The 27,963-nt window shown below is 39.0% G+C and overlaps 3 protein-coding genes across 10 annotated transcripts; 2 read left to right on the top strand and 1 right to left on the bottom strand.

Annotated features, from left to right (window-relative positions):
- Positions 1-1,538: 1,538 nt before the first annotated feature.
- On the top strand, positions 1,539-8,344 carry pkd2l1 (polycystic kidney disease 2-like 1). 2 transcript variants are annotated; one of them, XM_030441252.1, is made up of 15 exons: positions 1,539-1,873; positions 2,786-2,899; positions 4,046-4,173; positions 4,269-4,522; positions 4,604-4,828; positions 4,915-5,143; positions 5,234-5,404; positions 5,503-5,684; positions 5,775-5,895; positions 5,981-6,079; positions 6,173-6,294; positions 6,377-6,494; positions 6,614-6,747; positions 6,866-7,007; positions 7,244-8,344. In XM_030441252.1, exons 1-15 carry the CDS (start codon positions 1,594-1,596, stop codon positions 7,349-7,351), a joined length of 2,427 nt encoding a protein of 808 aa, XP_030297112.1. In that variant the 5' UTR covers positions 1,539-1,593; the 3' UTR covers positions 7,352-8,344. The 2 variants fall into 2 exon arrangements, with proteins under 2 accessions (XP_030297112.1, XP_030297114.1); XM_030441254.1 differs by having other exon boundaries at positions 6,866-7,023.
- Positions 8,341-18,262, bottom strand: tial1 (TIA1 cytotoxic granule-associated RNA binding protein-like 1). 6 transcript variants are annotated; one of them, XR_003986881.1, is made up of 12 exons: positions 18,045-18,262; positions 17,491-17,587; positions 17,296-17,394; positions 17,078-17,132; positions 16,882-16,969; positions 14,952-15,027; positions 14,555-14,663; positions 13,342-13,437; positions 13,139-13,223; positions 12,776-12,899; positions 11,403-11,556; positions 8,341-10,873 (listed from the first exon to the last, which is right to left on the bottom strand). XR_003986881.1 is itself a non-coding variant. In XM_030441259.1 (12 exons), exons 1-12 carry the CDS (start codon positions 18,071-18,073, stop codon positions 10,750-10,752), a joined length of 1,125 nt encoding a protein of 374 aa, XP_030297119.1. In that variant the 5' UTR covers positions 18,074-18,259; the 3' UTR covers positions 8,341-10,749. The 6 variants fall into 6 exon arrangements, 5 of the variants coding, with proteins under 5 accessions (XP_030297119.1, XP_030297120.1, XP_030297122.1 ...); XM_030441259.1 differs by having other exon boundaries at positions 11,403-11,545; positions 18,045-18,259; XM_030441260.1 differs by lacking the exons at positions 17,296-17,394; positions 17,491-17,587; positions 18,045-18,262 and adding an exon at positions 15,759-15,828 and having other exon boundaries at positions 11,403-11,545; positions 17,078-17,127.
- Positions 18,263-20,200: 1,938 nt separating this feature from the next.
- Positions 20,201-26,478, top strand: bag3 (BCL2 associated athanogene 3). Of its 2 annotated transcripts, none has more exons than XM_030441257.1 (4): positions 20,201-20,416; positions 23,397-23,732; positions 23,850-24,188; positions 24,290-26,478. In XM_030441257.1, exons 2-4 carry the CDS (start codon positions 23,478-23,480, stop codon positions 25,247-25,249), a joined length of 1,554 nt encoding a protein of 517 aa, XP_030297117.1. In that variant the 5' UTR covers positions 20,201-20,416; positions 23,397-23,477; the 3' UTR covers positions 25,250-26,478. The 2 variants fall into 2 exon arrangements, with proteins under 2 accessions (XP_030297117.1, XP_030297116.1); XM_030441256.1 differs by lacking the exon at positions 20,201-20,416 and adding an exon at positions 20,545-20,911.
- The last annotated feature ends 1,485 nt before the right edge of the window (positions 26,479-27,963 follow it).

Here is a 27,963-nt window from a genome sequence, read left to right as displayed (position 1 = left end):
TCTGCATTAAGTAGAAGACATCTACAGTGGTGCATTAATTGTACTCTCTAACTGTTAATATAATAATGCAGTTGATTGGGGTTTTATATTCTTGTTATATCATCTCATATTCCAGTCTGCTTGGTTTAATGTCTGCACACATACAGAGATAAAAAGCTAAATGCATAGATAGTTGTCATACACCAAATGACATACAACGAAATGAGCAAATAATGAATATATAACTAAATATTCCCTATTTGCTTAACAAATTTTAGCCTAAAACATTAAAATACTGTGATGAGTTTTGCAGGAGGCCTGGTGGTTTTGCAGAAGACACTTGGCCCATAGACGAGGTGCCAAACACTGATACAGATGGTCACACTGATTCATATGCCATGATGAATGTTTGCATACCTAATAAATGCTTTCTGACAGTTGGCATGTCAAAAATGAATAGACGGCAGAGTCAAAAGTGCGTAATGGTAATGAGGCGGAGACCGTCCGTGACACTGCAATTACGCTCTTCATTAATTCAGTCACAGGCCGCAAACAGTTGGTGACAGAAAATATAATCGATATGCAATTAATTGATGTCCTCAATGGGAGCACGTTATTGGATGAGTTGTTAATCAATAGTGACAACAATGTGCTCAGCATGGAAGTAATTGAGAGGGCAAAACAAATTAAAATGGCTTTGAACTGCTGAATAATTTTTCCCTTGCAACAAGGCTGGATGCTCTTTTTATTAGACATTTCCAACAAATATAAAATATCGTACAGTACTTGGCGTTGGGGGGATTTTTTTGTCAAGGTATTTCTGTCCTTTCAGCTCGTTGCTGCCAATTCAAAGGAGGGTTGTTAGTGAGAAGAAGGCAGCTGATCAATACTTAACATTATTTGCTGTATGGTCACATGAATTGAGTTTTTTACCAAATGCACTGCCTTTACAATTGCTTAATAAGTGGTTTATAAAGTGGTTGTTATTTTTAATAATAATTATTGTTTAACAGTAAAGTAACTATTAACTAAAGTTGGGTTAGGGTTATTAATTATTAATTAATGGTAATTAATGATTTATGACTGATGGTTATTTGCTGTGAGTTATTCTGTTTTATTTCAGTTTGTGTTTTATATTGTTCTATCTGTATTATCTTCTATTTTTTGCTGAGTTCGTGTCTGTACTTTATTTTATCTATTTGTTGAGTTTCTATTTCTATCATTTGGCTTTAAATGCTGTAGTGTGTGGCTGTTAATGCAACATCCTCGTCCCTATACCATCAAACATTAAATAAATAATGTGTTTCCACACGCTCTTACTGATTAAGAGTGATTAAAAGTATTTGGTTAAACCTTGCTGTGTGCCTGTGCAAAACAGGACACAAGCATGTCATTGTTGTGTTTTTACAACATTTTATAACCTAAATGTGTTTTAACTCAACCTCAGGACTACAAAAGCTCCAGCAGAGGACCAGCAGCTCCTCCCTCAACAAAGCTGATGTCATCCACTCTTTATAATCATCTCTCCGGCAGGTGTTCAAAAGCTGCCGACACTGCTCTGCTTCGCTCTCTTGTCTGATCTAAACACCAGCAGGTCACAGGGACAAACACAGCATGAAGTGCCTGAACAACCGGGCCGACAGCCACCTGACCGGACAGGTCGAGTGCGAGCTGGACAGCAGGACCAACGGCGCCTGGGTCAACCAGGGCTTTTGCAGCTCCCCTCCACCTCTGCCCAGAGTTGTCAGCACGATCTACAACCCACAGCCCCTCTTTCAGGGCTCCATGGACAGCATGTACAAACTGGACACGCTCGGCCCATTCCCAGAAGAACCACCCTCCGCTGACCAAAGCCTGGTGAAGAAACAAAGAAGCTGCTGCTGGTTTGTCAAAGGTAGGAAGCCAGTGAGTGGAGTTCCCCACAGTATTTCTGCTCTGTCATCTGTATAACTAGTTTAATGAGTTCAGAAAGACACACAACTTTATTGGCTACAGTCATGACATCATAGCCATGGTTTAACATGTTTGTTCTGTTTTACTGTATCTACTGTAAGTCATCACATTACAGGCTAAGTTATTTGGTCTGAACAATTCTTACTATAACAAAAAACCTGATTCCCAAAAAGTTAGGACGCTGTAGAATGCTACAGAATGTGATAATTTGAGAATCATTTTGATATATCCTCAATCTAAATCCATAAAAAAAAACAGTACATGGAATGTTTTACCTCATCGTCTTCACTGATTTTTTGAAAATACATGCTTTATGTGCTCAATTTGGAACATTCCATAGGTTCATTGGTGACACGTGGTAGTATCATGATTGGTATGAGAGGAGCATCCTTAAAGGGCTCAGTCATACACAAGCAAAGATGGGGCGATGTTCACCAATTTGTGATTGTATAAAGGATATTACTACATTGGCTCAGGAACACTTCATTAAACTGTTGCCGTAAACACCCTTTGCTTGCAAATCATTTATTTTCACTAACTTTTACAGTGTCCCGACTTTTTTGGAATCCGGGTCATGGCTGATTCTTTATCAACAAATGTAATTTTGCTTACTCAAAACATTTATATTTATATTTGAAAACCCTGACATAATGTTTGGTACTGGTTCAGCATGTCTCAATATTTTCCATAAAATTGTCTTTTTTTTCTCAATGGTACATCAATTTAAGTCTTCAGTGAAACATCACTTCATTGGTACTTTAGGATGAAAGTCGATACACCCTCTGCATGAAAAGGTCTTGAAAAACAGTGTCAACATAAATCACATCTTGTGCACTGTACTCTTTTTTTGAAGGCTTGTGGGGCACAACACTGACTGAAAACACCTCAAACAACAGAGAACTGTTTGTCCGAACCACACTACGGGAGTTACTGGTCTATCTGGTGTTCCTGGTGGATATATGCCTCTGTAAGTATTCTACTCATATCAGGAAATGTCTAACGCCGGCACTTGCTAGTCTTAAAAATTAAAGAAATGATAATGTTAATTTCACTGGTCAAACAGTATTTTCATTCAACTTTTAACACTTTTTACATGCAGTATCACAAGGTGATGTGTTTATTTATAAGATACTTTAAGGACAGTCCATTTAAAAAACTCAAATTTTAAGCCTACTTTCCAGGACGTGCAAATACGTCAGCTGCTAAATACCCAAAGATTTAAAGTTAGCGCACTCACACTCATACAGAGGACAGGACAGATTTGACAAATCTCAGTTTCGCCAATGTATTCTGACTAAATCATTTGACAACATGCTAACATTTCTGCCAAGTGGCTTTCAGAGCAAAGTCACTTAAAACATTAGCATGCAATTTATTAACTCTGTCCTGAAGATATGTATGTGTGTGTATGCTACCTTTATACATTTAGTTATTCAGCATTTGGAACATATAACTTTGGCTCAGCACTACAAAATAAAACACTTGTTGGACATCTCAAAGATTAACTTCCAAATAAGGTTTAACACACACTAAACACATTAGTGTTTTTTTCCATGAAGTGAATTGCATGTTTAGTTGTTGTTCACTTATTGATGTACCTCACATCTACTTTAGCATCCTCTTTGCATGACTGTTTGTTTTAGCAACACTGATCAGTTGTCAAAGTGCTCACCATTTGGATGTTACAGTATAGGGTACTTTTGACTGTTTGATTTACCATCAAAAGCCTCACAAATGTCTTCCCAATCCCTCTGCCTGGTAGTCATTGTCCAGCTGAGCATTAAGAGTGAAAGGGACATAGGCATCTCTTGCCTTTTAGAGATAAGAGCATTTGGCCACGTCCATTGTTGCTTTGTGTGGGTTAGATTTACATTGTTTGATGAGGCTATTTGCGTCAGGCCAGCTCTTCAAACAAATTACAGCCTCTAATCTGGATCCATTTGACTGTAGTCACATAAACACAGCCAAACAACAAGTCCTCAATGAGGCATTGCGTGTCTGCTCCTGAGCGGTCTTATCTGGGCCCGTTGAATGGAGCAACATTTAGAGCTGAGCCTGAGCAAAGCCAGATAGGAATCAACGATCGGGCGTTAACAATGTCGTTGTCTTTCAGTGACATACGGTATGACCAGCTCGAGCACCTACTACTACACTAAAGCCATGACGGACCTGTTTGTGAATACAGCCAGTCAAAGTGGGGTTAAGTTTCAGTCCATTAGCACCATGGCCGACTTCTGGACTGTGAGTTTTCTGATACGATCAAATCACTCAGAAATTACAATATGATTTATTCTATGTGTGTTCAATTGGCGTCCACTCTCTCCTTATATAAACAGTATGCCCAGGGCCCTTTACTGGACGGCCTCTACTGGACTAAATGGTACAATAACCAGTCCATGGACAATGGAGACAGGTCCTTCATCTACTATGAGAACATGCTGCTGGGAGTTCCCAGAATGAGGCAGATCAAGATCCTGAACAACTCCTGCAAGGTGCACAATGATTTTGAAGATGAGATCACAGGATGTTTTGATGTTTACAATGACAAGAAGGAAGATGACCTCAGCTTCGGCCTCATCAATGGCAGCGCGTAAGCCACTCACTGATTTCTGTACAAGGTTACTGTTGGTATGATTAGAGAACTACAATGAATTGTCTTTTTCCTCTGCAGCTGGACCTACCACACAGAGAAAGAAATCAAAGGTTCCTCTCACTGGGGCTTGCTAACCACCTACAGTGGATCGGGATACTATCAAGACCTGAGTCGGACCAAAGAGGAGAGTGCCATCAAACTGAAGGAACTGGTGGACAACCTGTGGCTTGACCGAGGAACCAGAGTGGCCTTCATTGACTTCTCCACGTACAACGCAAACATCAACATGTTCTGCGTCATCAGGTAAAGACTTCCATTGACAGCAGCAGCTTTATCTGCTGATTGGTACCCATCCATTGGTTGACCAAAGTTTTATCCACTTCTTTCAGGTTGGTGGTTGAATTCCCAGCGACCGGTGGAGCGATCAGTTCCTACCAGATAAGAACAGTCAGGCTGATTCGCTACATCACCACCTGGGACTACTTCATCCTCGGCTGCGAGATGGTCTTCTGTTTATTCATCCTCTATTATATTGTGGAGGAAATTCTTGAGCTGCGTATTCACAAGTTCTCCTATTTCAAAAGCATCTGGAACATACTGGACATCATTGTCATAATGGTAAGAAAATGTTATTTGTATTTGTTTCAAATACGTCCTTTTCTTTGATTGTGCTTGGCTTCAAAGAGGTAAAATTATTCTCCTTCCCAGCTTGCCATTGTTGCCATTGTATTTAATATTTTCCGAACGGTCAAAGTGGACAAGTTGCTTGGCAAACTGCTGGAGCATCCACAAATCTACGCTGATTTTGAATTCCTGGCCTTCTGGCAAACACAGTACAACAACATGAATGCGGTGAATTTGTTCTTTGCGTGGATCAAGGTAAAGTATTGACATCTTTCACACAAAAACATTACTCAAACTTTTTTAAATTATCTGGCTTGTGCGTCATCCAAAGGTTTTCTCCTATTGTCCTTCAGGTTTTCAAGTACATCAGTTTTAACAAGACCATGACACAGCTGTCCTCCACACTTGGTCGATGTGCTAAAGATATTTTGGGCTTCGCCATCATGTTCTTCATTGTATTTTTTGCCTATGCTCAACTTGGATATTTGCTCTTTGGAACAGAGGTTGAATCTTTCAGTACCTTCGTCAAGTGCATGTAAGAGGCATCCAATAAACAATAGCTCAGCAGGACATACAACAGGAAGATTGAGCACTGATGAATCAATCCTTTTCTTTCTTTCTGCAGCTTCACACAGTTCAGGATTATTCTTGGAGACTTTGATTACGATGCCATCGACCGAGCTAACAGAGTTCTTGGGCCAATCTACTTTGTCACCTATGTGTTCTTTGTTTTCTTTGTTCTACTGGTAAGTCATTGTGCTTCACAAGATGTTTGATTTCAAATGATAAACATGAGCATTCTCATTATCACTTTTTGTATCTGTCCCCCAGAACATGTTTCTGGCCATCATAAATGACACATATTCTGAGGTAAAGGAGGAACTCTCATCCCAAAAAGATGAGCTACAGTTTACTGACATCATCAAACAGGTAAAAGGCAGTAAGATTCACGGAGAAATAGATAAATATATGGATAAAGTTTCACAAGAGATACAAACAGAATTGTTTTCTCTTGTAATTCAGAGCTACATGAAGACATTTACAAAGCTGAAACTTAAAAAGGAGAAAATATCAGATGTTCAGAAAGCACTACGATCTGGATCTGGAGAAATTGAATTCAGGGACTTCAGAGAAACTCTGAAAGAGTAAGTGACAAAACATCACAAAGAAGAGCATATGCTAGGTTTAGTGTTAAACGTAACCCTCACCGCTCTGATGATCTCGTAGGATGGGACATGCTGATCATGAAATTTCTGCAGCTTTCTCACGGTTTGACCGGGATGGGAACCAAATTCTAGACGAAGACGAACAAGAGAGGATGAAAATCGAGCTAGAGGAAAAGAGGGTGTGTGTAATAATCTTTTTTTTTACTTGTTTCTTATTTAGTTTGAAAATGAAATACATCTGTCTAACAAATGCAGACAAATATGTGTTTTTATGATGGTCTTCATATTTTTTTATCAGGATGCTCTCAGCGCTGAACTTAACAAACTTGGAATGAATTATGAGAAGGAATTACTGGAGAAGCCTCCTGTAACATCCAATGAGCAAAAGAACCAATCCAGTCACACCTTTGTGGATCGGGACCAGTTTCTCAGGTAAGAAAGAGGATTTACATTCAGTCTATGAAATTTCTTTAATTGTGTTTAAACAAAAGAATTGAATACAATTACAACAATAACCCAAAGCTGAATTACCTTTCTCTCCACATGAAAGCCTAACAAAACAAGTTGTCCAGCTTGAGAGCTCTGTGGACGGAATCACATCCAGGATTGACTTGATTATGGAGAAACTGGGATTACAACAGAAAGCTAAAGGGAACCAAACGGCAGGGAAACTGACTGTGACTAACCATGATGTGAGAATGGAACCAGGTTTAAGATATTCTAAAACCTTGAATGCATTAAATGCTTTATCTTTTAAATGGAAGACTTAACACCTTGGACACTTCAACTCACAGTGAACTCACAATTCTAATTTTGCAATAACTATGTTCTTGATAATGCCACTAGAGTTGTAATATTATGTGCGGAAAATGGTAATATTCTATCTATTCACAAATTCAACAGTATAATTTCTATTACCCCTATCCAGAGTGATGAAACCGCCTCAGATGGCAGCATCCTGGTTCTTGTGGACAGAGGGCTGACGTCCAGGAGGTCAACGGCCCGTTCCAACTCTACACTCGACTCTCCTATGTGATCAACCTCAAGAAACACAGTCACGGGTTATATGGCAGTCAGCTGACATGTGAGGAACAACAGGTCATACACCATCAATATTATTTTCTTTACAACATTCGAATGTTGAAAGAATTCTTCAGGTTAAGGTCACAATTAGGACGGTCAGATCAACAATACTTAGAGAATATTTAATGCTTTCCTTCAGCTGCTTTAAAGTACTCGTGTAATGGAGATATGTAAATACTGTACAAATCTGTTTTTGAAGTTCTTTGCATACTAGGTGAGTGCACTAGAGCGGATATAATAAACTGGTTAAAGTTTAAGCTCAGATACAAAGTATGTTTTAGAATTTAGATGACACCTGAATCCAAACCTACTTATTATTAATGTCGTTCAATATAAATTTATTTCAACAGTAGGTTAGAAAAATAAAGTTACACATTATAATCCAATATCAGCCAGTATATATGCCACCTAAGATCTGACTGAGTGAGTTCTTGCTTTGCTTTCGTCATTGAATGTTCTATTACAGTTGCTCAAAAGCCATCAGCGTCTTGACCTGTTTGCAGTTTAGTGACACGAAAAATACTAAATGTTTTTGTTTTAAATGTTTGTGTGTAATACGTTGCTTAATAATTGAGTATCACCTTTGTCCACATCCCGGGCTGCGCAAACAGTAACAGCTGCGCAATGTAGTAACAAAGCAAATAACATCTACTGCTCTTTGTTATTAAAAGCATCACATAAAATATAAAGTAATCAGATCTGGGACATATAGGATGTTTTTAAACACTTCCTGTCATTACTGCAAACAAAAAGGGTGAAAAAGCTTTTGAGCAAAAAACATGCTGTCTAGTTTATTTAACATTCAGGTGGTACAAACTTCAGAACGTCAGTTTAATAATCGTTAAATATGTCATTTACTGTCTAGTGGGATTACTGTAAATACATCAGTGAATTTATGCTTTGCTTACAGAATAAAGTGTCTAATAAAAAGTACAGAACGACCAGATTCAAATGTTTCTTTATTTGAAGTGACTTTTCAGTTGATTTCATCTGTTATTATTAAACATCACTTCTGTTGTTCAACGTAAATGATGTATTATGATCATAAAAGCAAACTGCATTTACATTCAATATCTTAAGCAACAAATATATTACATGTCATCAGTGTGCAGCTCAAGCTGAAATCACCCGCTTACTGCTACTTCCTGAAAAATGGCACACAAACATAAAAATGGGAAATTCCACAGTGGAAAAGAATTTGGATTACTAATACAGCCTCTGTAAATAACACAAAGTTTGAATTTACTGACACATCAATTAAGGCTTATTCATAAATTATATTGCTGAAATTTAATGATGGCATTTCATTGTATGACATTCTACCTACAGTATGTACATGTACATTATCTCTTAAGTTTCATGAAGGTTCATAATCAAGGTTTATATTTACACTCTCAGCCAACACCCCCCTGCCCAATTAAACAAAAACATTATCAAGTTTGTTGGCTTGTATGCCTGGAAAATGAGAGTGAGTTTAGAAGGAGTGTGATACTCTGTACAGAATGGCACATATGCAACTTAAATTCAAATGACAGGATTTTTGTTTTTTAAGTCTCTTGTCAGAATTTGCCAGTAACATTTTGAATAGTTTAGGTGGATGGAAATATTCTGCATATACTGAGAAAATGCAGAAAGCACTAAGGGGCAGAAAAGGTGCCCTCTGCCCTGACAAATGAATGACATTAAGGAAACCTTCCCCTGTCAGCAGAATAAACTTGAAGTAAAACAATCATGATTCATAGCAAAACATTGGACATTTGTTTTTACACAAGTGTGTGACTAAAGTACAGCCTTCTGAATGATGATAAAACATGATGCAGTATGATTAGGGGCTGGGTTTGGCGCTAAAGACTAAGATTCTCTCTAGAACTCTCACAGACATTAGAAAGTAATGACTCTAAACTAAGGAGAAAATACTTCAAATTCAACATTTTTCTAGGAAACCAGCCCCAGAACCCGCACACAGAGTCCATGACCTTTACAAAGTTTGGGGGTTAAGCAGGTTTCATACAATATTCCCTATATATAGTGAGCATGTGGTATAGCCTTTCCTTTGAGACACATGGTTATAAATGAGTTAATTTTAGGCAAAACTATGGTTGAAACTTAAGTTCATCAAAAGTCTGCAAAGAACATGCTGATCACTCTGATACAAAACATTGAAAACCTAATATTTTTTGCATTTAGAGCTGTCTATGTGACATTTTGTTTGTACACAAAATTTACCGAAGAGATACCACTGAAAACTCCTTTAAAGCCACAGTTGTTTATACAAATAGTTGCTTCACATATACTGGAAAGGTAAACCACCATTTCCGCGGGGCCTCTATTCACAAAGCATTTTTCATTAATATATCGAAAACGGACTGAACATCAGGCTGTGAGCTGAAGCAAAGCCCAAACCAACTCTGAGCAGGTTGGTTCAATCTTGTGCAGTTTGTAGCACAAATTTGTGACTGATCACATCCACTATCATCATTGCATGTATGCCCTTTTAAAAACCGACCTATACGACAAATATTAACTGATTGATGCATAAGGACTTGAGTGCAGTTATGTCTTCTGTTGTATAAAATGACAGAAAAACGCCCCAAGTATGACAAGTAAAGGAACAGTTTGACAAGTCTATAACAAACTTTTTTCACTGAAATATTATAAAACATATTGGCAAACTGAGAGCAGATATTGCTTTAGCTTAATCATTAAATGTTATAAAGGTTGAGGTTTACAGGGATTTTAACCCTCATCATGGTCCAGAGAGCTGCTGGACATAGGTGTGCTTTTAGCTCCACTAAAATACTTCACTATTAAGTTTCTATGTGTACATTTCAAGATATTCAGATACATACAATCTTTTGCTCAAATTTGGAACCTGGTAGGGAAACAATTAGTTTTGAATTGACTTTTTGATGGTATGGCCCATCGGTCAAATTATCTAGTGTGTGATGACAGGAAAGGCATCCAATGGTTTCGATAAGATAGCCATCAGGTTAGGATCCTAACATTGCACTCCTCTTGGTCACACGCTGGGTAATATTTTCATACGGCCACACATTTTAAGGGTTGGCTTGTCCTTTAACATCTAATAAGACAGTTGGTTTGGCTTTACTTCAAAAGCCCAAGAGCACTTATCCATAACAGAGCTATGAATTTATCATCAAATAAACTTTTTAAAAGTTCTGAGTGAAATGAAACTTATTGTGTTGTTGAGAAGCAACTATAGCTACAAAGGCTTTGTGAATATGGCCCCTGACCTTCTTCTACCACAGCAGCTGTCCCAATGAGAGAGTGCTGTGTGGTCTAAAAGGGTTGTCAAAATACCCTTGGCATCAGGTTTAGTTCAGGGCCAGCTCACTGCGTCTGGTAGCCAGCCATGCTGAAGTTTGCCAGGTTGGACATGACTGTACCAGGCTGGGCTGCAGCTTGAGCTGACGGAGATCCAAAGCTTCCCACCCAGGCCGGAGACTGGGACTGCCTGTAAAGACACAACTTCCCAGTTAGTATGTCTATAGTGACTGCGTACAAAGATCAGCTGTGTTGTAAATAGAGGTGTCACATTTCTCAAAGAACACAATTTGATTTTACTTTCAACTTTACGATTCAATTCAGTTAAAAAAAGATTTCAGCACTGATGGCTATGCTGTTAGTCTACTGCATCTGAATTTGTAAAGATCAACAGATCATTGGTTTTATCCAATTACATCCTCTCAAACTGGGACTGTGAATTTCTGAGCGACCAATTACCAGTGTTACTGATGCAAATTTTGATTTCCATAATCGACACCTAGAGCTCTTTTCGATCAATTTTCATTTTAAAATCAAAATCATGACACTCCTACGTGTAAAATATTTAACTTTCTATCTTACAAACAGTGTTTTAGAGTTTAAGAGTGGTCAGGTCACCATCCATCACGCTCTAGAGGCATTTAATGACTCTGGTACGTCTTCTGCTCAAACAATAAGTTCATGAATTAACAGAATACATACTACTGAGTGAAACTCACTCTACACCAAATCCTTGCTGGTTCCATGTCTGGCCATACATGCTGTAGGAGGGAACTTGCCATCCATTGGTCACATACTGCCCATACTGCTGCTGTGGATTCCCATAGAGCTGGTTCCACTGTCCCCACTGACTGTACTCAACCTGAGTGCCACCAACAGAGAGAAGTAATATGTTCAATTAAAAATTTTTTTTTTCCTTCTCAAGAACAAACTTCAAATTACAAAGAAATTATCAAAAGCATTGTGTTTATTTTTTTGCTATGATTTTTAACAAATTTGCCCCACCACTGTAAACAGTGCAGCTTCAAACTCATTTGAAAAAATATATAAAAGTGCATCCTTTTGAAAATACTGTGTCCCTTTTTGATAAAATGCTTTTGTAAACATAAATTTAACATGTCAGATTGCTTGCTATTATAAAAACAGATCAGTTTCCATATTGGTATTGATAAAGTGTGAACATAACTTTCATTAAATACTTTATTTTGCAAAAGGTGCCTTTGTTTACAAAAAAGTATTTTATATCCCTGAAGATATGTAAACTAAATTAAACATCTGCATGCATTGCATAGTAAACATGACATGTTGGTAGATGTACAGGACATCAGGTGTGTGCTTGCTGTCTGTTTTACACATTTTTGACCAGGAAGACGAGCCTGTCTGCCTCCTCTGGTTTGAGTCAGGACCCGTTGCGGCTTTGTAGCATAAACCTGCAGTTGAACATTTTCAGCATGTGGATGAACCTCCAGTTTTTCCACTGCATATACGGGCACCATATCTTTAACAATATGCAACATGACTGAACCCATAAAAGCTGTCCACCGGGCCGCTTTCTTGTCATATGGACACAATTATTACATGATTCAGCTAATGTTGGCTGCTTTATAGAGGGTGTTTGTGGGCTGCCGTGGTTTTCTCGTAGTGAACAACAAGTGTCCCACTGTGATACATGCGTCTGTTTGAGATGCTGAATAAATAAATAAATGGGTCGGTCCGCTGCCTTTAGTTGCAAAAGCCTTTGAACAAACTTTGCAGCGGACGGTGGTTTGTTCGAGGTCCAACGCTACAGAACCAAACTACTAACGAGACAGTGACTTTTTAGGAACAAACTCTTGGCTCGCTGCATGTTGTGTTTGATTCTCTGTGGAAAGTCAATGCAGGGAGGGCGGAGCCCACTATGAGCTACGGGAGCCCGTAAGGAGCGGCGGTGGAGCAAGTTAAATAAAAAATCAATTTTCATTTTTTTTTTAAAAACTCAAATTAATCGATTTTGCCAATTTATCGCACAGCGCTAATTACAACACCATTAATCAAAAAAGGTATACAAATGCAATTAAAATATACTTTTGATAATCTTGTCAGTTTCACTCACTTGCTGAGGATTTTTTGCCATGTCAGGAGATTCTTTTCCCCAGAAGCACTTAACTATGTGTCCTTCGATGATTGTGCCATTTACTGAAACAATGGCATGGGCAGCACTGTCATGGGAGGAAAACCTTAAAAAGGAAAACAGCAGCTTAGAAGTCAAATTGGCAAACTCAATTTTTATCAGGCAATTCAGAAAATAAACAGTATGAAAACCAGTTGGTTATTAATAATATAAGCAAGGTGAAGACAAACATAACAAAAAAGGCAGTTGACAAAGTGTCAATATTTTACTGGCCTGCCATTGAGACATGCAATGTGCTTGTGTTGACATCTAGAGGCCAAATGCTGCATTGAACTGAGGCACTACCTGATGAAGGAGTATCCTTTCTCTGGGAAAACTCTGATCTCCATTATCTGACCAAACGGTGAGAAGGTCTGTCGCATTACGTGTTCTGAAAGAATCAAAACAGAACAGAATAGTTCTTCAGCTTTTTGAGCGTATGGTAAGTTAAGAAGACTACTGTTGCAGTGTGACAAAGCAAATGCATCTTTAGAGTAAATGACACTTGCCTGACAATCCTGATTGGATCCCTCCACAGTACACGGTACAGTTCTGTGGACTGGACTGTGTCACTACATCATCGAACCTCAGATGCTTTGAGCCATCTGAAAGAAGAACAGACAAAATTTGTTAAGGGATGTCAGACCTTTATTCACGTTTATGCTAGATGTCAACCCAAAGTCACAGCTGTGATTTATGACTACTCTGATGAAATTATCAACACTACATTCTCAGTTGTCTATAATCAAATTGGATACTTAAAAGCTAAAAATAAAGACTGGCATGGTAAGGTATATTCCTTGAAGGGGCACTATGTAGTTTTGCTGAGGATATTCTAACTCAGAATTTTAGTATTTACAAAATGAATAAGCTAATAATACAAAACATAGATTCTGAAACTGAATAAACAAGCTGTTCTCAGAGGAAAGAAAAAAGATCCCCAGAAAACTTTCTGCAGCTAGAAAAGTGGTAGGATCCGCCAAATATAAACAAGTAAAAGTAAAAACAGTATGAAACTGTGTTGTCCTTCAAGGTCAGTTTGTTTAAGCAGTCATGAAAACAAACAAAGTTTGTTTATTAAGTTTTTGTAGGCATAAAAATAATCAGTCAACTTGACAAGCGAGTGGCAAGTGTTGAGCAGTTGTGAGCACTCGTCACAGGCCTTGCGGGACAGCATTTGTGCATGCAGAGCAAAAATACTACCACACCAGTCGTAGATGTTGTTCTGTGTGCTCATATCACATTTACACGCCTGTTTTATACGTGTGCAGGCTTTGAGATTAAATGCTAAACAGGAGCTCCATTTCTCACTCATTATCAGTCTATTGCTTCTTTTTTATTGCAGCCAACGTGATGTCTGCTTCCACTAAAGAAGCAAAAACAAAAAACAAATGAAGACACAAACAAATCTGCTTGAATTATTTTACCATGTATTTATAAAGAACAACAGTACCTGAATGACCTCCTTCTCTCTCAAACTGGCTGAACACTGGTGAGTCTGGAATTTTTGCATTTAGCGTACTGTGCAAAGCAAACGGGTCAACTGAAGAACAGAGGCTAATGTTTCTGACTGACTACCACGTGGAAATGATTGAGAAGCCCCTATCGACTGTGCTGAGAAGAGCTTTAATCCACTAAAAATAATTAAGAATAATAATTATAATAATTATAATAATAGTAATTATAATTGTACAGTGGCTATGCAGGGCCTTTAAAACTTACTGTCCTGGGCACTCTTTGGAGCTGGCGGTTTACGAGTTGCCCAGTTGGTCCTGATTTGGCGTCCTCCAAGCCACTGTCCCCCCATGTTAATGATGGCGTTCTCTGCATCCTATGAATCCAAATCAAACACAGTTAACCCTCTGGATATGTGAATCTATAGAGTTAATTAGGGATCATAATCAGTATTAAAAATATAGAAACTACCGTTATTAATCTCAGTAATACTGACACTGGTTATGGTAAGCAACACTCAATGTGATGTTAGATGATTTAAGTTGTTGTGACTATGAGTAAAACTATGAGTATCTTATTTTAATTACTGTAAGTGCATTAAAGTAGGATAATAAACAGAAAATAGAAATAACCTTCAGTCTGTGTTGTTGCACTGGAGCCTTACCAGTTTGTTGAAGAAGGACACAAATCCATACCCCTTTGATTTGCCTGTCGTCATGTCCTTCACAACACGGGCGTCCCTGGAGTGAAACGTAAAAACAACTTTAGTGTACTTTCCAGTTGTAGTACTTCAAAGTCAAACGAACCACGCAAAACACACTGAACTGTGAATCCTCTACACTGTCCTACATTAATGTACATTAGCTATCATGACCTTGTTCTGAGCACTGACTCGTAATATAACTTAAAAGCAACACTTGAAAATAAAAAAAACAAGTACAAATACATGCAGCCTACAGTACTATTTTTAAATAATTTCAGATGTCTTAATGGATCCTTGCCACTAGAGCACCACTTCTTGTTCAGTCTTCTCATTAGTAGGCTACTGATTTAAATTCACAAAAGGAACAGATTATATGGATTACCATGCATTCCTAAAATCTGCTGTTGGTGCTCATCCTACAAATAGAAATATATAGAAAATATCAAAAGAGAAAAAAGGAATTAAAAGGCATACATGGCCTGTTAACAGATTTCTTTATTTTTCCTGGTCAATTCTTTACCACCAATATGGAGTATGGAGTTTGGGGAGCTGCAAATTTTGAGAAATTGACATTTTCAGAATTTTTGGAAGAGGATCATTGCACTACAAACAACACTATGCAAATCAAAATGAGACAATTTAAACATAGATTTAGAGGAATACATTGAGTATTGGAATTTGTTAATCTAAGCTAGATCATGTTAACACATAGCATCTACAAATAAAGACATATGGAAAGAATGGAATAAATAGAGAAAAAAAAACTACATCTGAGTCTCCAGAGTGCACAGTTCCTTGCTGTTAGCCTTCAAGCTCCTGTCCAATCCTATGAGCATTTCTGTAAAATAACCAAAGTGCTATTACTTCACTGAGACCCACAACTAAAAGCTGTTCAGGTTCATACACACAGCTAACAGTTAACTGATATACACTTTACTTACCACACCCTAAATATGCAAAGAAAAGCAAAAGTAGGCTAAAAGCTGAAACTGTAATACAAAGACACACAATACACAGACCACAAGTAAGTAACTGCAATAAAGTGCTTAACAACTTACAGGAATTGTGTTGGTTATTACTAACTTAAATGAGGCTGTTCCAAAAGGAAAGCATTACATAAAAATGGTAAGAGGTTCAGTCTATTCTGATAATAACTTTCCTGTGATACTCAAATTGATGTTGGTCCATTGTCAACTATGTTTACATGCATGGATATAGTATCACAGATGATATGAATTTGACAAAGATAAAGCTGTCCCCCCAAAACCAACAGTCCCTGTTGATTTCCAAACATTGCGTTTCACAAGAGCAAATTTTGGATTTAACTCTGTTATATTTTTCAGTGTACATTCAGAGTAAAAGCATAAAACTCCCCAAACTTGCTCATCTATCAGTCTGTCTATCAGTAGTCACGGCCTTATTGTGCAATGCAAGCTTTTGTTTCCCCTTTACAGTTACTGTCTCTCTAAATCGTTTTTGTGTGCTCTTTTGAGAGTTTTATTTGAATGTATTTATCTATTTTGGGCAGCCATTTTAACAGGAAATGAGGAAAGAATCTTTTCTCAGGTCAGATGTAGCTCGTAAACTGTGAATAGGGAACAAAAAACCTACAGGATACCAGCTCTTGTGGACCTGCGTTTCAAATCTTTAAATTCTACATACTCTTTTTCACAATGTGTGTGAACTTTTAATATTTCCTGTTAAGTCAATACCCATGTTGTATGCATGTAAACATGGTCATAGATGGTTGTTTCAGAGCATAAGCCTACACAGGATTATCATGACATGCCTTAATATTAACCAACTTTTAAAAAGTCAATAATCTTGCATTGTAATATCAACTTATTGTACTGCACATAAAAAAGAAGTACCCTCTAAAGTGAAAACTTACGAGATTTTCCCAAAAGGTGCAAATGCAGCCTTGACGTCCTCAGTGGTAATCTCAGGGCTCAAATCACCTACAAACACATGGAAGTGATCTATAGAGAAGCAAGACACAAACAAACGAAAAAAGAAAAGGAACCATCTATTATTTTTTGGCAAACCTTGATTGCAGCAAATCAGACAATCAATGGGTGAACACTTACTGGATGTGTCTTTCTTCTGGCTGCTTGGAGTGGTGGCCCAATTTACTTTGACCTCCTGAAAGCAGGGCATTAATAGACAGCATTTCACAATGTGAGGTGACTTTAAATGAACCTTAAAAATAGATGTTTTCCATACAACGAACTAGAATTACAAGGGAATTCAGAAACAGGAGCAACCTAACCTCACATTTATTTTTAGACGAGAAGAACTGTCCTACCTTTCCTAATATCTTCCTCCCATTCATGGCTGCAAGGGCTGCAGCAGCATCTCTGTGTTCAAAGAACTCCACAAAGCAATAAGGGTCATTGCTTGTATGCTGCAAGGGGCAAGGTCAAATGCGGGAGTTCAAAAGGTTTGTTTCAGTACTTTGTGGGACTGTAACAGTGAAACTCAAACACTCCTCATTGCTTACCTCTGTGATCATTTTACAACTTTTACAAGGCCCTATCTGGGTGAAGAGTTGCAGAATCAAAATTTCTGTAACATCCCTGGAGAGGTTTCCCACATACCTGGAGGGGAGAGAGAAGGTCCATTTTGAGAAAGCTGTTACATATTACTTAAGGTGACGATGAGGTGGTAAAGATAGTGATGTAAACTGACGCACAGAGAATGTATTTCGGGTATCAACTCATGGTTAGTGACAGTAGGTTATTAAAATTATGTAATTTACATAAGCTTGACTGACTTGACTTTGCAGTAATGTTACAGGCTGGCCCAGCGTTGACATTAGTGAAGGCTAGTTAGAAAGTTGCCACTGCTAATGCTTACAAATCACAAACAATCATGAACCCAATGTTAATTTAGTTAATCTGACGTTAGTGGGGAGTTACTTGTTAACACGGATTGTTTACCGTTACATCATGTCTGTGTAAACAGCGGTAACGTTAACGTTAACTAGCTAAGTTAGCCACCGGTTCCCGACGTTAGCTTCGTTAACGCTACTGTCGGACACCTAAAATGACTCACAGGGTTTTGGGATGGCTTTCGTCGTCCATGGTCGATGCCGACAGTCACCAGGGTAGAAAACGGTAGTTACAAGCTAGTTAGCTAACGTTAACCGACTCCAGTGTACGCGGTTAACAACAACAACTAGCTAAGTAGCTCAGAAGCTAGCTGACCGGGCGCCAGGACATACGTCACGCTAGGAAAGCGTGCGTGCGTGCGTGCGTGGTCCCGGCGACTAACGTTAAGTCAAGTCGAATCCCAAATCAAGTCACCTTCCCTGAGATACTGCAGTCTCACCGGGAAGATTAATAAATTGACCTTGTTATTGATTGCTGTTGGTGTAAGAGAATTCTGTAAGCTTTAGTTTTTTTTTTTGCTATAACCTTTACAGTAACAATTGAGATGTGATGATAAGGGCTTTAATAGTCTAGAGTACATTTTTGAGTTATATACTTTAAAAGCACTTGAATTGTACTTTCAAAAAGCTAGAATCTAATAATCTAATCAAATAATAATCTTGGGAATTTGGGAATTTTCATTTGATTTCATTTAGTGCTCAATAAATGTATCTGCATGTTTGCTTTTATCTATTTTAGTGTACAATAATAACCTCCGAGCTTTCAAACGCTTGCTGGCTACATGCAAATACATCTATTGAGCACACAATACATATCTGTTAGGGAATTATGCGTTTATTGGGCATATTTGTGTTTCGCGAGATGATTAGTTCATCAACAACACACAAAGTGTTTTCATTAGACAAAGTCTGGAATGGTCTGGAAGTAAGATACTTTTATTTTGAAGGGAAATACAAGGGTACGCTTGTTTTCATCACCAGTGTTCGGCGGTTGGCGGTTGTCGCTCCAACCACGGAGACCTTTCTGGAATCTGAACTCATGTCAGTCCAGTGTGAGCACGTTTTAAAATACGAATTAGACACTCGTGTTTTAGTTAACAAATCCCGTTTTATAATAGCAGTGTTCATTTAACTGTACGTTTCATAAAGGAGTATTCCAGTGTATTGAGTTCTGACTAATAACTTATAATTACAACAGCAATCATGATCATCAATACAGATCAACATAAATAATACAATAAAAGAGTATATAAGCAGCCCATAAACACAGTTTATAAAAGTGTAAGTGGAAAAAAAGGCTGCTGAATCACGTGGGTGCTGCATTTATACTGATAAAATTGGAAAACATGCATTACTGTCTGCCACTTTATGTTTTCGTATATTACCACTGGGGGGCGCCAAAGACAGGAAGTATTTTCCTATAGCAGGTTCAATTAGTCTTTGGCAGGTGCTCTTATTTTGCAGTACCTCTATTAAAGGACAAATACGTATGATCTCTCCTGTGTCATTATTTTAATACCCAGAAATTTCTATCAAAAATACATTACATTTATTCCCAGCAACTTTTCCCGCTAAGCCCATGGTTCTAGGTTGTGTTAAGCAACACTGAGGTCTTTACTCCATCAAAAACCAACCGAGAGAGGGATCAATGCAAGACGTGTGGTGTACGGTCACAAGACACAGTGCTGGTTGATATGCTTGCAAAAGGCAGATATTCCCTTTGGTCCTTGCATGCAAATATTGTGTAAACATGTCATGAAATACCAACATCATAACTGAATTAAGAAACTCATGTGATTTATCACAGTATTAATTACTCCAATAACTAAATTATTGTAGCACATGCAGCTGAACAATGCAGGCTGACTGGGAGAAGAAAATTGTCTGACATTGTCTGTCTGGCTATCTAGCAACTTTATGAGTAATTTGTATCTCCTACATTGTGTCACCACAAGATAATTACTTAGAAGAAGCAGAAGCTGTAATATTCCTCTGGAAATGTTTTTATGGAATTGTATTATTTCTCAGTAAACACCTGAATTTAGGAAATTTAGGAAATGCAAAACCCATTTACAGCAAATGTGCTCCAAGGGATACATAATACAGGTTGTGTTGTTGTCAATCTTCTCATTATTTATAGGTCTGCAGCCAAGCAAGGATGAGGTTTTTTGAAATTTACTAGTATTTATCTCATAGCATGAGGCTGAATTGGAGTAGTCCTGTGATTAAGGAGGATCTGTCAGCAGAGCTATCACTGTGCCCACACTGAATCACACCACCACAGTTTACGTAATTGTGTACCAAATCACAGCAAACCCAGACTGAGTTCCCTTGGACAAGATTCCTCATGTGGGAAGTCTCGGTACATCTATTTGGAGAGCCTTTTATTGTGAAAAATCTCGGGATTCCCTTCGTCTAATACACAGAGGGTTGGTGTCTGGCTGGGGGTCCAGGGAACCACAGGTGTCACTGAGGAGGGGCCAGGAAATCCGAGGAATCTCATGGGGTGAAGACTTCCCAGAAACCAAAGGAGAATGTGAGTGATGTGAAGCAGCAGCATAAAGAGAGAGAGAGAGAGAGAGAGAGAGAGAGAGAGAGAGAGAGAAAAGTATGGGCTCCGGTGGGAAAAAAATACAATGAAGAACAGACGTGTGCTATGTGTCAACGTTGGATTGGGGAGGGGGGTCTGCGACATAACAGGTTTGGGAACCCATGCCACCGTATCCAGCGCCGTCCGCCCCCAGCATTAACCCTGCTATTTCGAGAAACTTCCAGCCCACTTTTCCACGTCACTTCAAGGAATCTTTAAAGCGTCCGTCGCCTGTATAAAATGTTTCAGTACTCGACAGCCAGCAGCAACATGAACGGCGTGAAGACACAGTCGCCGATACTGACCATGGCCAACAATGACAACGACCCTCTCCCCCTCGGATGGGAAGTCAAAATTGACCCGCAGACCGGATGGCCCTTCTTTGTGGATCACAATAACCGCACGACAACCTGGAATGACCCGAGACACGACACGAAAAAGGTAAAAAAAAAAAAAAAAACAACAAAAAAAAACAGAGCGGCGGGTAAAGTTGCTGTTGACTGTTAGCGGCTAACAACTCTCTAACGGCTCATTTACCGTCTCGAGCTCCGTCTGTGATGGTGCGCGTTCGGTGTCGGTGCGCTGTTGAGCTTTGTGCTACATCACTGTTATATATTAATCTTGTTGACTGTAGGCCTTGTTTGGCACCGTCACCTCCCCCTCACAGACAGCTCATAAGCCTTTTATAACGAGTGATCAACCCCGTTATGTTCCCATGTCATGATCTAACACTATTATTACCCGATGACTCAGCCTGCAGCGTGTTCAAAAGGCTGCCCGTGATCAGCTTCCAGTGTTTTAATAACGCTTCTTTCATGGCGTGAAAAACCCTGCGACGTCCAGCTCATATTAAACTTTTTCCCTTACAAGGATTGGTTGACTTCGGCCCTGTGTGGAGTATGGTGTGTGACAGGCGCTGGCTGCCCATTGCATATATCGTATTCAGCTGTATTTTAATACACGTTGCGAAAACACGCAGGTCTGCAGAGAAAACCCGTGGGCTGAAGTGAGCTCCACAGGGGCTGCCAGTTGGTAATCTTCCGTCTCAGAGATAGACACTGTTGTCCAAAGTTAGTGTCCAGAAGAATCTGCTAGAAAGACACAGCTGTCAGGGGATAAAATTGGTGCAATGGTGCTGGCAGTGTGCAGTGTCCCATACAGAAATGGCAGAGGGCAAAGGGTCGTTCACAGCTATGTCATAACTTTTGTCTTAGAGGGGAAAACGCCACTGGTTTACATATAAATGCAGTTTTTGTTGCCCTGTAGGCTTCTGTGTTTGTTTTTAGTGAGAGCATTGATCACTTTTCACATATCATTAACAGAGTGCTGAACTGGCAGTAGACCTGTTGCTTGTACTCCCCCATAGCTGTCAGTGGCAGGTGTTAAGTCACCTGTTAGACTGTGAGAAAAATAGAAAATACTTTTTCTACCTGGACTAATGGAAATTTACAACGTTATTCTCATTGTGACACCGAGGAGGAGTATGTTGATAGTGCCCTTGTTGTACTAACAAAAACATTTTGTTTCCTTCGATATATTTTTTTTCTCCCCCAATAGGGACTTACTTTTAGTATGATTATAAGTATTTTGTGCACACAAACTTGAGCTGAACTGATGTATCGTTTGACTACCGGCCTATCAGAGATATATGGGTATCGACGTATGTGTTGCACGATATGCACTAAAATGTAAACTTTCTTTATAGACATTATAATACAAATAAATGATGCTTATGACAATTACTACATTCCCAGTGAAGTTTACTATTAAGGTATACACAAATGTATTGTTGAATTGTAAAATATCCTGTCTAAGTCAGTATTTTTCAGTCATTTTATTAGTTCAGTTCAGTAATTTTGTTATCCCAGATAATCCCAGGAAACTTGATTTGCAGTCAGGGGCACAGGATAAAATAAAAAAAAAAACCAAACAGATTATCCGAGTATCTGTTGGGCCTTAATACAACAGTGGTATGAAATTTGTCTTTTATTCACAAGACTAAACAAGAACAGGTCTGGTCAGAGAAGACTGACGCAAGGAGTAAATTCAGTCTGTAATTTATGAAAAGTGAATGGTGAAATAATCCAAAATGTTTTCTTTCTCCCTCATTACATTTTTTAAACACCAGAGTGAAAAAAAGGTAGTTATCTCTCTGCATGACCGCTAAAAACATGTTAGTTTAGAGGGTGTGCCAAACTGTTATGAGTGGGATAAGTCAGGAAATCTAGCCAGGTGAATGATGTCACTCTAGCTGTGGAGCAACATATCAAACACAAACACAGCAGCTGTCTGACTTGAAATGCATTAAAGTCTACTACCCTAATCAGTTGTTATTATCATTTATCAAAAACTCAGAGAGGTGATACTTTTGGCATCGCCCTGTGGATATGGCTCATTTTAACCTAAAACCTTTGCAGTTATCACAAGACTAAGAGCACTTTTTTGTAATAAAATACTTCCAATACTGCTGATCATAATGCTGAACTAATGATGGTTCAGTTTTACAGTTTTGAATGTACTTAATTTAATTAACTGCAGTTGACTAGGTGAAAGTAATGTTACTTTTTTAATCAGCTATAAGCAACAATAGCTTGGTTTAAAACAATCAAATATTTTGTTTGTTTTAGTAGTTTTAGTAGCTTCTAATTGCTCAAAATAAGACAATCAGAATATTTAAATATAATTAATAATGGCCAAAGGTTAGGGATTGATATATCAAGCGCGTTTGTACCGTTTAGTGTAACTGACATCATTACACTCACTAATAATGTCTCAATGATTTAACTTTAAAGGTACAGGATGTAAGATTTTTAGTTGAAAACATTCAGAAACAAGAAACCAGCATATTTATTCCTAAAATGTTGTTGATTACCTTAAAGATGTAATTATTGGTACATTTAAATTTCTATTTGCTATTGTATTTCAGGTCAGAGAAGTGTCAGCAAATGGGCCAAACATACCACCAGAACCAAGCCCTCAGGAGACGCAGAAGACCTTTGTGAGGGAGATGAAGCACCCCATTCTTCGCCCAGGTTATGTTCCCATCCCTGTCTTCCACGAGGGTGCGGAACTGAGGCAGCAACAGCATCCATGTTACTCCTACATCCAGCCAAGCACTGCACAAAATATCCGGACAGACGGGCGCACACCTTCCCCCACGACAGGGCTCCACTGCAGGCCTAGATCACCCTTACATGGACCTTCAGACAGCTGCTCCATTGAGCCTGGAAAGGCCAGCTCGCCTGTTACACAGACAGCAGAGGTGGGACTTAAAAAACACAACACTGTGCATCTTGCAAAACTGTTTTATTTGCATGTAGAAATTAAGCAATTATAATTAATAGTCATATACTGAATTTCTATTTGATGTTTCTTCAAGGTTTACACTGTCCCGCATCATCAACCACCACGGCCCAGCAGCACTAGTCTTCAAGCAGGTTACATCCCCATCCCGGTGATCCATGAGGGTGGAGGAGGCCAAACGCAGGCTCAGTTAAATCCCTCTGTCTACTCTCAGCGCGTCCCCTACTCAGAGCACCAGCAGCCTTTCCATCGCATTCAGACAGAGGAATGGCCGGGCTACTCTGCTGCAATTCAGACTCCTCGAGAAAGGGCTTCTCCTATACTGCTTCCCCAGCATCGTGAATCTATTCACCTCCCACCTCATATTAGAAGCCAGTCGCCTATTGTAACGCAGGTGCTGGGAGAGAGACCACAGGTATTGTTGTTTATTTTCACTTGGCTCTTTCTTTGTGGTCAAATTTTTTTTATTTCACATCAGTATGTGTTGATTCTAATGACTTCTTTTGAATCCTAAAGGCTCAGCAACATATCCTCACAAGAGAACCGCCCCAGAAAATTGAGCAGGAACAACAGAGCACTCAGCAGAAACCAGAGGCGACTCAACTCTCCCAGTCATTGCACACAGAAGCTGATGTCCCAAAGCCTCAACAACCTCAACAGTTCCAACAGACTCCACCTCAGCAACCTCAACAGTATCCGCAACCTCAGCAGTATCAGCAACCCCAACACTATCAGCAGCCCCAACAGTATCAGCAACCTCAACAGTATCAGCAGCCTCAACAGTATCAGCAACCCCAACAGTATCAGCAACCCCAACAGTATCAGCAGTCACAACAGTTTCAGCAACCCCAACAATATCCGCAGCCACAACAGTATCAGCAACCTCAACAGTTCCAGCAGGCATCGACTCCAACATCTCCACAGCCTCAGCACCCTGAACAGTTAATGCAGTCGCAGCAACAGTTCCCGCAGCCCCAGAAACCAGAGCAACCACAACAGCACACTGCAGACATCACAGTTCAAATACCTCCAAAACCAGAGGCCCAGGACATGCCACCTGCTCCCCCAGAGGTCCCACCTGGAAAGGTAGAGGCTGAACAGGCTGCTCAGTGTCCGGTCCACCCAGGCTTGGCTAAGGTACAGCAGATAGTCGGGCGGGTTGCTAAACTGGAGCAGGAGGTGAAATGTTTTGATGGAAAGAAGAATGATAAGAAATACTTGTTACTGGAGGAGCTGCTGACCAAAGAGCTGCTAGCACTGGACTCAGTCGACCCAGAGGGTCGTGTAGACGTGCGGCAGGCGAGACGGGATGGAGTCCGTCGCGTTCAGACCATACTGGAAGATCTGGAGCAACTGGAGGATCAGCCAGCCAGGCCCGCCAGCGAGACCACAATGGAGGGAGACAACTTGACACAGAAAGGAGAGCCCAGCATGATCACCAAGGAGAATGTTGAGCTGGCAAAGGAGATATCATAATGACTGCACACTCCATGATGAAGAGGAGAGAAGGATAAGCTGCTGTATATTTGATAGTGAACAAGTCTGCTCCAGCTCACTCTCCTCGTCCTCTATCTACAGCATTTGTGGAAGTTGCATGCATTGATTAACAGTGTTGGTATTTCCTGCCATTCAGCACATTGATGATAGCTCAGTGCAATCATGTTTTTCAAGCCGATGTTGTTGCCTTCTATGTTGTGCCAATGTCTCCATAATAAGACAGCTGTCATGATCGAGGTGTTGACAACAATTTATAGTTAAATGAAAGTTTGAATAAGAGGCCTTTATCAACAAATGGAAGAAAAGTATAAGTATTTTCTTAAGAAATGTTACGTGTAGTTGCCTTTTGTCTTGATCAAATGTTATATGAAGCTTTTCTTAATCCAGCCAGCACATCCGTTAGTACAAGAGTGCAAACATTGGGGCTTTAAAGCTGAACTCAGTCAACAGAAAAAGCATTTTCCCCTTTATAGCCACATGGCCATGCTGGAGCTGCTTTGTCACAGAACACAGTGAATATCTTTATTAGATGCTGCTTTTTGGTGCATTACTGATTTTGCCGTCTTTGCACTTTGCCATCATTGAAATGTATCATGCTGAAGGATCAGCTGCACTTCATTTGAAATATATAAGTTACACGAGTTTTGATTGATGTGTTTTGAGTGTTTGTATGTGCATTGGTTTACTTGTTATTTCAAAGAATTATATCAGTATTTATATCATTATATAGTATTTTGGTAAATTTATGAATGTGTAATGACAAACAGAGGTGAGACGTTTGTCTTCCTTCGAGATGTGAGACAATCAGCACTTGGTGCTAATAAGGAATCACAGATTAAGATTGTAATAATTTTCTTGTATGACTACCACGGCCACAATCTGTAATAACACAAAAACAGACTAAAAGCCTCAAAAATGCAAACTGTAAAGACTATCAAATCATAAACAGGTGAAATTGACAAGGAATGTCCATCTGTCATTTAAAATGGCTCACAACAAGAGTACCCTAATTGTTTGTGTAGTAATTTGTCACTATAACACAATCATCAGCTATCTGTAAGGTAGGGTCACTGTCTAACACCTTTTCAAATTATGGATTGTGGCTTAATGTTGATCACATTTTATGAGTAGCAGGTTGACACATTGTTGAAAGCAAGTCACGTTGGTACGGTTGAAAATAAAATGTATTTGACACTAATTTTGACTAATATGTTGGTTTCCAATTATTTTGTCATTAAGATGTTTGAGACTGATGTTTTTATATTAAGAACCATGTTTGTACTTCTGACTACTCTCTCTTCTTTACCTTCTCTTTTTAGAGCATTAGGTTTAATAACATTTCCATCTACAATAAATGAATTAATGAGATTTTTAATGTTTAATTTCTTGATTAACTTTGAAATTGCGCGAAATGTATTTTGGATTAAATATTGACATTTAAAAAGGCAGAAACCAATCAAAACAAGGGACTTAATTATGCGTCATTTTCTATTTACCTGACCTTGTGTTTTATCTGTTGTTGTGTTGAAGTCTGTTTCAATGTGTGCCACCTACCGAGATTAACCTGCACCCATTATTTGACTGAGAAAGAGACTTTGACACAAAGGTTTGGGCGGGCCCTAGAGGATTGTTCAGAATCAAATCTGGCGTTCTTAAGTCTGGAAATGGCTGCCCCACTGAATCAAAGAACTACTGTGTTTACTCCCTGCCAAAGAATCCAGATTTTAACAATGTATGAGTATGTGTGTGTCCCCCAGCTTTGGATTTGTGGATGTGTCACTGACCCAGCCTTAAACTGTCTTCAAGCTACTACACTTCATTTTTTGTTTATTCTGGTGGCCCCTTTGGACTAAAGATGATGAGGGTTTGACAAGAACACTTTGTTTCAGTGCTGTACCACAAGACAAAGGGGCAACATCTCTCCTCAGGCTGAGACTCATCAAATCATCATAAACACTCTGCCATAAAAGAATAGTTTTCAGGCATTAAGAATAACGAAAATCATTATAAATAAATAGCCAGTCTTCTTGGTAATGGCCTCATTTGCTTATGTAGGTCATATAGAGTTATCAGTTTCAAATTGGAACTGTTTCATATCCCGTTAAAAGCTCCTTGTAGTGTGTTTAAGTGTGGTTTAGTTTTCCACTGAAGAGTTTTTGATGGTAGATTAACAGTCTGAGGTCAGCTGCTCCCTGCCTTTCCCCTCAGAGCTCACTGAGTCATAACTGAGAACATTTCTGCTCCCTTATTCCAAGATGGGTGGGGACAATTCAAAATGTGTGTAAGTGGTGTGTTATGTGCTTTTTATATACGAATGACGCTATTGTGTAACATCAGAATACAGACTTGAATTGTTTATGTTTGATGACTGTTTGATGCATAATCTCCTAATTAAAAAAAAAAAAACATCCCTCCACAAAATTAAATTTACATGCTGTAGACACTGACCACGAGGAGCTGAAGTGATGTTTGCTGTCTCTGCATTTAAAAGGGTTAGGGTTAGTTATCATTATGTTAAACAAATAAAACAAAATAAATGCTTTAGCATACATAAAGTCACATGAAGGCACATCTCCACTTTGAATGGGGGGTCCAGTTATAAACATAATGCTTCCATTAACATCACATAAATGATTAAACATGAAGTTATGCTTTACTGTAATCATGTAGTAAGTGATGTGAGTAGTTTTCCC

This window comes from Sparus aurata, chromosome 15 (assembly GCF_900880675.1).
Source record: "Sparus aurata chromosome 15, fSpaAur1.1, whole genome shotgun sequence".
Lineage (NCBI taxonomy): Eukaryota > Metazoa > Chordata > Actinopteri > Spariformes > Sparidae > Sparus > Sparus aurata.
This window is presented reverse-complemented; position numbering and strand designations above follow the sequence as displayed.